At 49.6% G+C, this 11157-nt stretch overlaps 1 protein-coding gene across 11 annotated transcripts in view; it reads left to right on the top strand.

Moving 5' to 3' along the window:
* MORN1 (MORN repeat containing 1) overlaps positions 1–11157 on the top strand; it is a 76229-nt gene that overhangs the window by 25307 nt on the left and 39765 nt on the right. For 9 of the 11 annotated variants that reach the window (XM_017882459.1, XM_017882465.1, XM_017882470.1 and 6 more), the window contains 2 exons: positions 9043–9166; positions 10155–10321. In XM_017882459.1, the coding sequence (XP_017737948.1) occupies positions 9043–9166; positions 10155–10321 (291 nt within the window). Of the gene's footprint in view, positions 1–1896; positions 2102–9042; positions 9167–10154; positions 10322–11157 lie in introns of those variants that run through there. The other 2 variants (XM_017882466.1, XM_017882463.1) reach the window with 2 other exon arrangements.

An 11157-nucleotide genomic window follows, 5' to 3' on the forward strand; every position in this document is an offset into this window, starting at 1 on the left:
AAAATTTTTATTTCAATAGTTTTTGGGTTACTCAACACACCTAAACCAATATATAATATATGTAAATAAATATATATAAATTTTTTATATATTTTGTATATATACACAAAAATATGTATATATTTAGCTCTTACATTTAGGACTCTGTATTCAGTGTTACTATTTTTGTATGGTGTAAGGAAGGAGTCCAACTGCTGTATATTCTTTTGAATGTGGATATCTATTTGTCCCAAGATCATTTGTTAAAAAGAGTATTCTTTCCCCAATTATCTTTTTGTTTGTTTTTGTTTTTTGTTTTATAGAGACAGAATCTCACTATGTTGCCCAGGCTGATCTCGAACTCCCAGGCTCAAGTGATCCTCCCACCTTAGCCTCCCAAAATGTTGGGATCACAGGTGTAAGCCACAAAGCCTGGCTTTTTTTCTTCCTTTCTTTTCTTTTTTTTTTTTTTTTAATAGAGCAATGAATTATCTTGTCCTTCAGTTTGCTAAAGTTTTGTTGGGAATTTCTGCATCCCTCTTCATGAAGATGATATTGGCATGAAATTTTCTTTTCTTGTAATGTCTTTGTCTAGTTTTGCTATCAAGGTAATGCTGTCCTCATAGAATGAGTGAATTAGGAAAAATTCTCTCTTCAAGTTTCTGGAAGAATTTGTGTGCACTTGAGAAGAATGTGAATTTTGTTGCATACAATATTTTATAAATCAGGTCAGTTTTGTTGATATTATTGTTTAAGTATACTATATCCTTGCTGATTTTCTGTCTGCTTGTTTTATCAGTTATTGAGAGTAGCATATTGAAATATCTGACTATGATAGATTTGCCTTGCCAGGTGCAGTGGCTCATACCTGTCATCCCAGCATTTTGGGAGGCTGAGGCAAGCAGATCACTTGAAGCCAGGAGTTTGAGACCAGCCTAGGCAACATGGTGAAACCCCATCTCTACTAAAATCTCTACTAAAAATACAAAAAGTAGGCATGGTGGTTCACACCTGTAATCCCAGCTACTTGGGAGGCTGAGGCAGGAGAATTGCTTGAACCTGGGAGGCGGGGGTTGCAGTGAGCTGAGATCACACCAGTGCACTGCAGCCTGGGTGACAGAGCAAGACTCCGTCTCAAAACAAACAAACAAAAGATTTGCCTATTTCTGCTTTTATTTCTCTTAATTTTTGGTTCATGTGTTTTGGGGCTCTGTTATTGGGGACATATACGTGTGGGATTTTTATGTGGTTTAATCAGTTGATCCCTTATCACTGTGAAATTACTTTCTTGATCTCTAGTTAACTGTCTTTACTCTTACATCTACTTTCTGTGATGTTAATATGGTCACTTTTTATTTCTTTTGACTAGCATTAGCATGATGTAGCTGTATCCATCCTTTTACTTTTAGCCTGTTTATGTTTTTAAGTGTTCTTTTTGTAGGCAGCATATAGTCGTGTTGCTTTTTTATCCAATCTAACAATCTCTGCCTTTTAACTCAACTGTTCATACCATTCACATTTAATATGGTTGTTGACACAGTAAGATTAAATTTACCATTTTACTATTTTTTAATTTGCTCCAGCTGTTTATTTCCTCTCTATATCTATTTTTATCTTTTTTGAATCGGGCATTTTTTATGATTCCATTTTATCTTCTCCGATTTTTTTTTTTTTTTTTCCGAGACAAGGTCTCACTGTGTCACCCAGGCAGAAGTGCCGTGGTGAAATCATAGCTCACTGCAGCCTCGACCTCCTGGGCTCAAGTGATCCTCCTGCCTCAGCCTCCTGAGTAGCTGGGACTGCAGGTGCACACCACCCACGCCTGGCTAATTAAAAAAAAAAATTTTTTTTCTTGTAGAGTGAGGTATCACTCTGTTGCCCAAGCTGCTCTTAAACTCCTGGTCTCAAGCAATCCACCCACCTGGGCCTCCCGAAGTGCTGGGATTACAGGTGTGAGCCACCGCGACTGGCCGTCTGTTAAGTGATTAATTATAACTCTTTGCTTCATTATTTGAGGGATTACTTTAGGGTTTACAATTCATGAAGTGAAAGTGGACCATCATGAAGGGATTGGAGGAGGAGGAAGAGGAAGGCTTGGTCTTGCTGTGTCGGGGTAGCAGAGGTACATCTTGACTTACCAGTTACTTTCTTTCTTTCTTATTTTATTATTTTCTCCTGGCAAACTGTGACACAGTTATTTTCAAGAGCTATGATACTACTTGACGTGGAAGAACTGTACCATTGTATACGTTTTTTGCCACTCCCAATTTTTATGCAATTGTTTTCCTACATTTTATGTTCATATATGTAATAAAATTAATAATACATTGTTATTTTTATTTAAATGGCCACTTCGGTTTTAATGTGCGCTCAATAAACAGTAAGCAGCCTCTTCTGTGGACCCACATTGCTGTGGCTTCTGGTTCTTCTTGCTTCTTCCTGTGGGTCCGTATTTCCATCTGCTCTCATTTTCCTCTGTCTGAAGGACTTACTCTTTCACATTTCTTTTAGTACAGGTTTGCTAGTAATGAATTCTTTCCACTTTTGTATGTCTGAAAACATCTTGATTTTAGTTTCTTTCTTTTTTTTTTTTTTTTTTTTTTTTTTTTTTTTTTTTTTTTGAGTGTTGCTCTGTCACCCAGGCTGGAGTGCAATGGCACCATCTCAGCTCACTACAACCTCTGCCTCCCAGGTTCAAGCCGTTCTCCTGCCTCAGCCTCCCGAATAGCTGGGATGACAGGCGCCGCCACCACACCCGGCTGATTTGTTTTGTGTTTTTAGTAGAGACAGGATTTCGCCACGCAGGCCAGGCCGGTCCCAAACTCCTGACCTCAGTTGTTTCATTAAATTTGGAAAATTTTCAACCATTATTTCTGCCAGTAGTTTTTCTGGCACAGCCTCTCCCATGTGTTACCCATGATGAGGCTACTTGAGGTTGTCCCGCTGTTCGCTGGTTCCCTTTCTTTCCTCCTTCTTGTTTTTTCTTTCTTACTCTTTTTTCCTCGATGGTTCACTTGGGATGGCTGCTACAGCTGTACAGTCGAACAACACAGGTGTGAACTGCGGGATCCACTCATACACAGGTTTTCCTCTGCCTCGGCCACCCCCGAAACAGCAAGACCAACCCCTCTTCTTCCTCCTCCTCCTCAGTCTATTCAGTGTGAAGACAAGGATGATCTTTATGATAATCCACTTCCACTTAATAAATAGTAAATATGTTTTTTGTTTTTTGGGGTTTTTGAGATGTCTCACTCTGTCGCCCAGGCTGGAGTGCAGTGGCATGATCTCGGCTCATTGCAACCTCCACCTCCTGGGTTCAAGCGATTCTCCTGCCTCAGCCTCCCGAGTAGCTGGGATTACAGGCACGTGCCACCACGCCCGGCTAATATTTGTATATTTAGTAGAGATGGAGTTTCACCATATTGGCCAGGCTGGTCTCAAACTCCTGACCTCATGATCCGCCTGCCTCAGCCTCCCAGGGTGCTGGAATTACAGGCGTGAGCCACCGCGCCTGGCCTTGTTTTCTTTTACTATGATTTTCTTTCTTCTAGCTTACTTTATTGTAAGAATACAGTACAAAATAGGTGTTAATCAACAGTTTCTGTTATCAGCAAGGCTTTTGGTCAACAGTATGCTATTAGAGTTAAGTCATGGGGGAGTCAGAATCGACGTGGATTTTCAGCCGCATGGAGGGTCAGCGGCCAGCATCCCCATGTTGGCCCAGGGTCAACCGCATTTCCAGGTTCATAAATCTTTTCTTCTGCAATGTTTAACCTGTTGTGAGCAACGGCATATTTTTTTTATCTCATACATTATAGTTTTCATCACCAGAAGTTTGACATCGTTCTTTTTTCTTATTGATTGATTGATTGATTGATGGATGGATGGAGACAGAGTCTCGCTCTGTCTCCCAGGCTGGAGTCCAGTGGCGCAATCTCGGCTCACTGCAACCTCCACCTCCCAGGTTCAAATGATCCTCCCGCTTCAGCCTCCCAAGTAGCTGGGATGACAGACACGTGCCACCACACCCAGCTAATTTTTTGTATTTTTAGTAGAGATGGGGTTTCACCATGTTGGCCAGGCTGGTCTCAAACTCCTGACCTCAGGTGATCTGCCCACCTCAGCCTCCCAAAGTGCTGGGATTACAGGTGCGAGCCACCACGCCCGGCTCTTTGTTCTTTTTTATATCTTCTGTGTCTCTATTTAACTTTGGAACATGGAATACAGTTATGATCACCATGCTTGAATGTCCTTTACTGCTGATTCTAACATCCATGTCGGTTTTGGACCGGTTTCAGTCAATGTATTTTTCTCCTTCTTATGGGCCATACTTTCCTGCATTCTTTGCATGCCTCGTCATCTTTGATGGGATGACAGACATTGTAAATTTTACCTTGTTGGGTGCTGAATATTTTTGTATTCTTGTCAATATTCTTGAGCTTTGTTCTGGGGCACAGTTCAGTGACTTGGAGACAGTTAAGTCCTCCTGGGTCTTGTGTTTATGATTTGTTGGGCAGGTCTGCTGGAGACCTGTCTGCCTCACACCAATGGTTCCCCATGACTGTAGCAAGAACCTTCTGAGAGCTTGTCCCAGCTTCCTGTGACTTCTGAGTTTTTCCAGCCTGGCCGATGAGAACAGGCACCATCCCCAGTCCCGTGTGCGGCCCAGGTCCTGGTCCCTCCTAATTCTTCAGGCGGTTCTTCCCCAGCCTTGTGGAGTTTCGTCCCAGGTGTGCTGACTGGTGCTCCGCTGAGTACTCCAGGGCCTCCTGCAGGCTGCGGGGTCCTCCCTCTACTCAGGGTCCTCTCTGTCCTCTTCGCTGCTCTGCCTTTTGAACTTTAAAACTCTGACTGTGTGCCTTGTTCCCCAGACTCTCTGCTCATTTTTCTCAGCTGAGGGGTTCGTTGGGCTCTGCCTCAGTTTCCTCTGTCTGCAGCTCATCCTGCACGTTCTCTTAAGGCAGCGGCCACATCGTTTGTTTCCTTCTTTGAAGAATCTGTCCTGAGTTGCCTGGTGTCCGGGATCCTGGTGATCATTTTCATCGCACTTTGTCGGNGTTCTCCTGCCTCAGCCTCCCGAATAGCTGGGATGACAGGCGCCGCCACCACACCCGGCTGATTTGTTTTGTGTTTTAGTAGAGACAGGATTTCGCCACGCAGGCCAGGCCGGTCCCAAACTCCTGACCTCAGTTGTTTCATTAAATTTGGAAAATTTTCAACCATTATTTCTGCCAGTAGTTTTCTGGCACAGCCTCTCCCATGTGTTACCCATGATGAGGCTACTTGAGGTTGTCCCGCTGTTCGCTGGTTCCCTTTCTTTCCTCCTTCTTGTTTTTTCTTTCTTACTCTTTTTTCCTCGATGGTTCACTTGGGATGGCTGCTACAGCTGTACAGTCGAACAACACAGGTGTGAACTGCGGGATCCACTCATACACAGGTTTTCCTCTGCCTCGGCCACCCCGAAACAGCAAGACCAACCCCTCTTCTTCCTCCTCCTCCTCAGTCTATTCAGTGTGAAGACAAGGATGATCTTTATGATAATCCACTTCCACTTAATAAATAGTAAATATGTTTTTTGTTTTTTGGGGTTTTGAGATGTCTCACTCTGTCGCCCAGGCTGGAGTGCAGTGGCATGATCTCGGCTCATTGCAACCTCCACCTCCTGGGTTCAAGCGATTCTCCTGCCTCAGCCTCCCGAGTAGCTGGGATTACAGGCACGTGCCACCACGCCCGGCTAATATTTGTATATTTAGTAGAGATGGAGTTTCACCATATTGGCCAGGCTGGTCTCAAACTCCTGACCTCATGATCCGCCTGCCTCAGCCTCCCAGGGTGCTGGAATTACAGGCGTGAGCCACCGCGCCTGGCCTTGTTTTCTTTTACTATGATTTTCTTTCTTCTAGCTTACTTTATTGTAAGAATACAGTACAAAATAGGTGTTAATCAACAGTTTCTGTTATCAGCAAGGCTTTTGGTCAACAGTATGCTATTAGAGTTAAGTCATGGGGAGTCAGAATCGACGTGGATTTTCAGCCGCATGGAGGGTCAGCGGCCAGCATCCCCATGTTGGCCCAGGGTCAACCGCATTTCCAGGTTCATAAATCTTTTCTTCTGCAATGTTTAACCTGTTGTGAGCAACGGCATATTTTTTTTATCTCATACATTATAGTTTTCATCACCAGAAGTTTGACATCGTTCTTTTTTCTTATTGATTGATTGATTGATTGATTGATGGATGGAGACAGAGTCTCGCTCTGTCTCCCAGGCTGGAGTCCAGTGGCGCAATCTCGGCTCACTGCAACCTCCACCTCCCAGGTTCAAATGATCCTCCCGCTTCAGCCTCCCAAGTAGCTGGGATGACAGACACGTGCCACCACACCCAGCTAATTTTTTGTATTTTAGTAGAGATGGGGTTTCACCATGTTGGCCAGGCTGGTCTCAAACTCCTGACCTCAGGTGATCTGCCCACCTCAGCCTCCCAAAGTGCTGGGATTACAGGTGCGAGCCACCACGCCCGGCTCTTTGTTCTTTTTTATATCTTCTGTGTCTCTATTTAACTTTGGAACATGGAATACAGTTATGATCACCATGCTTGAATGTCCTTTACTGCTGATTCTAACATCCATGTCGGTTTTGGACCGGTTTCAGTCAATGTATTTTCTCCTTCTTATGGGCCATACTTTCCTGCATTCTTTGCATGCCTCGTCATCTTTGATGGGATGACAGACATTGTAAATTTTACCTTGTTGGGTGCTGAATATTTTGTATTCTTGTCAATATTCTTGAGCTTTGTTCTGGGGCACAGTTCAGTGACTTGGAGACAGTTAAGTCCTCCTGGGTCTTGTGTTTATGATTTGTTGGGCAGGTCTGCTGGAGACCTGTCTGCCTCACACCAATGGTTCCCCATGACTGTAGCAAGAACCTTCTGAGAGCTTGTCCCAGCTTCCTGTGACTTCTGAGTTTTCCAGCCTGGCCGATGAGAACAGGCACCATCCCCAGTCCCGTGTGCGGCCCAGGTCCTGGTCCCTCCTAATTCTTCAGGCGGTTCTTCCCCAGCCTTGTGGAGTTTCGTCCCAGGTGTGCTGACTGGTGCTCCGCTGAGTACTCCAGGGCCTCCTGCAGGCTGCGGGGTCCTCCCTCTACTCAGGGTCCTCTCTGTCCTCTTCGCTGCTCTGCCTTTTGAACTTTAAAACTCTGACTGTGTGCCTTGTTCCCCAGACTCTCTGCTCATTTTCTCAGCTGAGGGGTTCGTTGGGCTCTGCCTCAGTTTCCTCTGTCTGCAGCTCATCCTGCACGTTCTCTTAAGGCAGCGGCCACATCGTTTGTTTCCTTCTTTGAAGAATCTGTCCTGAGTTGCCTGGTGTCCGGGATCCTGGTGATCATTTTCATCGCACTTTGTCGGCGTTCTTGGTGGTTTGAACCGGAGTGTCCATCGATCCCAGTCACTCCGTCCCCATACAGAAGTCCAGCAGGCTACGCGGGTGTTTTTACATTTCACATCTTTGCTTTCTCAGTCACGTCTCCTGCACCAGATCTTAGGCTGGGTTCCTGTTGACCTTTTCTTCTCCATGGGACCTTGACCTCAGAGTCCACGTGACCAGGCCCTGGACCTGTGCCTAGTGCTAGGGGTGCAGGGTGTGATCCTGCATCTGTGATGATCAGGGACAGCCCTAGGCTCTGAGGCGACCCTCCACTGCCACCCCAAGTGGGAGCCCGCCTGGGCCCTGCTTTGTCCGAATGGCCCGTGTTCGCTGAAGTCCAGTCACTTCCCACCTGGGAACCCAAAGCTTGGCGTCCACTCTGGGGCCCTGAACTGGTCTCCTTCCTCTTCTTTTCTTTCTTTCTTTCTTTCTCTTTCTTTTCTTTTTCTTTTTTTTTTTTTTTTTTGAGACGAAGTCTCGCTCTGTCGCCCTGGCTGGAGTGCGGTGGCGTGATCCCGGCTCACTGCAGCCTCTGCCTCCTGGGTTCAAGTGATTCTCCTGCCTCAGCCTCCCAAGGAGCTGGGATGATTACAGATGTCTGCCACCACCCTTGACTAATTTTTGTATTTTTAGTAGAGACAGGTTTCACCATGTTGGCCAGGCTGGTCTCAAACTCCTGACCTCAGGTGATCCTCCCAACGTGCTGGAATTACAGGTGTGAGCCACCGCACCTGGCCTCCTTCCTCTTGCTCTTTGCTCCTCTCGGCACAGCCATCTTGCCTCCACCCACAGTGCCCAAGCCACTCCTCCCTGCTATCCAGCTCCCACGTGGGGTCTTCTGAGTGGCTGAACACCCAACGCCGCCACCTCCGCCTGCCCAGCAGGGCCCAGAGCATCTGTACTCAGCAACTCAGAGGGACCGTGGCGTCCACTCCTTGGGCATAGTCCTCTGGGGGCCACCTGCAGCCTAAGGTTCCCAGGAGCTTTGGGGTGCAGGATGGAGCAGCTGACTCAGCAAACACTTGGTGGGCACCGGCTGTGTGCCAGGCCCTGTGCTGGGTACCTTGGTGGAGGGACCATCCCTCCCGGGTCAGGGTGGGAGATGGGCATGGAGGGCCTGCTATCCGCCAGGGGGATGAGGACCACGTTGGAGGCCCCGGGAGCTTGTGAGTGCCGGTGCCACCCCACGCCCCTGACCAGCCCAGGGTCTGGGTGTACCTGAGGTGAACCCCTGAGGCTGGTTGGCAAGGAGACGCCTTCTGATAGTGTGCCACCCCCAGGCTCGGGCAGAGCTCGAGCCAGGGATCCCCGAGGCCCAGAGCTGGAGATTCAGGATCCAGGACCTGAGGCAAGGGGCACAGGGGTGTTGGGGTGAGTGTGGCCAGCACCAGAGATCCCAGGGCCGGGAAACTTCTGCAGGGCATGGGAGAGGAGTAGAGAGGCCACGGAGGGCAAGCCGGGGTACTCAGCCCCCCGGGGTCACGGCTGCCAGCAAATGTGGCCCCGCTGAGTTATAAACACAGTGTCCCAGAGGCCTGCCCTGGGCCCCTGCCCACAGGCAGAGTCTTGGTGAGCCCTGTGCCCGCGCACCCTGCTCCTGGGTGCCTGTGAGTGTTCACTGCCTGCTTCTGTCTCCTGGAAGGCGAGAGTGGCCGGGTCCTGCACATCTCAGCGGGCGTCAGATACGTGCAGCTGTCGGCCTATTCTGAGGTCAGCTTTTTCAAAGTGGACAGAGACAACCAAGAGACACTCATGCAGACCCCATTGTGAGTACGTGTGACACCAATGAGCGAGCTCTGAGTTTGGTTTGAGTTCATTTAGATCACATTAATTCCTTGTCCTTTTTTCCCTGGAGACCTGGGCTAAGTCCTGGTTATGACAAATGAAATATTCGATATCTGTTCTAAGGAAACAGCTCCCTTGAATTTCAGTATCTGACCCTTTGCTGTGGTCCCTCTTGCCTTCTGAGACCACAAGCCCCTGGTCAGAGCCCCCAGTCTCCCCCAGCAATCGGCCCCGAAGCCTCTGGGCCTGGGTCCATATCTGGAGGGGAGTCGTCAGGACTCTGGCCCTCGGGTGCTCCTGGGAGGAGGGTCGGCTGCAGAGATGCTCAGGCCTCTCTTGATGCAGCCAGCAGGGGAACAGCCCTTACCAGCCAGGCCTAGTTGGGCGCCACTCCCATGCACACATCACCAGGCCTCCCAGGAACACGCTGGACCAGGCCAGAGTGTGCACGAACCCACATGCAAACAGAGGCCTGAGCTGCAGGACTCCAGGAAGAGGCCTCACTCTAAGCCCCTCCACATGACAATCCATGCATTTTCCCATTCACAGGCAGAACTTAGCAGTGCCCCAGGCGACCAGACCTGAGTGGTACCGCCGCAGCTCTGACACTCCCTTTTCCCACCAGCCCTTCTCCAGAGTTAAGGACAGTCTGACATTTGCGGTAAACTTGGACCCACTGTGAAAGTCAGAATGCACCCAAGAGGTGATGCTGCTGGGGTTGTCATAAAGAATAATGGGGGTGGCAGGCAGCTCTTCCTTCAAGCTGAGACCTGCTATCTGGCTAGGCCTTTTTTCTCTCTGGGCCTCTGTTGATCCCATCCCAGCAGGAGACCTCCCAGAGAGGCTGAGTAGCACTCCCTAGACTCAGTGTAGGCAAGTCCCAGGGTCCAGGGCATGGACCACGCTGTCTGCCTGCACTCTAGCTTGGTGTGGGGTGAGCAGAGCCAAGCTGCCCCCATTCCTTTGCAGTGGGTTCGAATGCATCCCTTATCCTGTGTCCAGCCCCGCAGCTGGGGTGCCGGGGCCCAGAGCTGCCAAGAGAGGTGCAGAAGCCGACGTGCCCCTGCCCAGGAGAGACTTGGAGCTGGATTTGGGTGCCCTCCATGGCCAGGAGGACACCCCCGGTGGCCTGCTTGGTAAGTGAAGCTCACAAGCCAGTTGGGGGTGGGTGGGCCCAGGCCCAGCAGTCAAGGGAATGTGCCATCATGGGGACCCAGAACCAGGCCAGAGCAGAAGCAAGCCGCACCCAGGGTCAGTCATCACGTAGGTGAAAGGAGGCAGGGCCAGGCAGCCCATATCCCCAGACAAGCAGTCCCGGGTGGCTGCGGAGGCTCAAGCTGATTGTTCGTCTCCCCTGAGCCTGGCAGGGGCTCAGCCTTGTAGGGTCCTCAGGGCAGAGTTTCTGGGTCTACCTGGCTGAGGGCAGCAGACTCACCCAGGCCTCGAGGCCAGTGGCCAGCCTGGACATGGCCCCAGCCACTCCTGCCACCTGGTAGCCCCCACAGCGGCCGCTGGCCGTGGCTCTGAGGGGCCGCGGCGCCGACTGCTCTCTCAAGGTCTGGGTTTCCTGCTGCTCCACTTCTGCCTGGGTGGCCTCACATTTCCTCGTGGAGATGAGGCCTAGGTGCTCCGACAGAGCCCCCCGGCCCCCAACTCTGCACCCCAGGCTGGGGCCAGTGAGAACTGCACTTCCATAGAATGTGTGGCCTAGACTTCACACGGATCATTGCAGAGTTACTCATGGAGTTGAGTCAAAGCTTAATCCCTCCCATGCAGCACAGTGTGCCTGTCACCCTCCTGTGCAGAGTGATGTGCCCATCAAACCCTCCCATGCAGCACGGTGTGCGCATCAAACCCTCCCATGCAGTGTGGTGTGCGCCTCAAACCCTCCCGTGCAGCACGGCGTGCGACTCAAACCCTCCCGTGCAGCGCGGTGTGCGCCTCAAACCCTCCCGTGCAGCGCGGTGTGCGC

The sequence above is a fragment of the Rhinopithecus bieti genome, unplaced genomic scaffold (assembly GCF_001698545.2).
Source record: "Rhinopithecus bieti isolate Rb0 unplaced genomic scaffold, ASM169854v2 scaffold_13351, whole genome shotgun sequence".
NCBI lineage: Eukaryota > Metazoa > Chordata > Mammalia > Primates > Cercopithecidae > Rhinopithecus > Rhinopithecus bieti.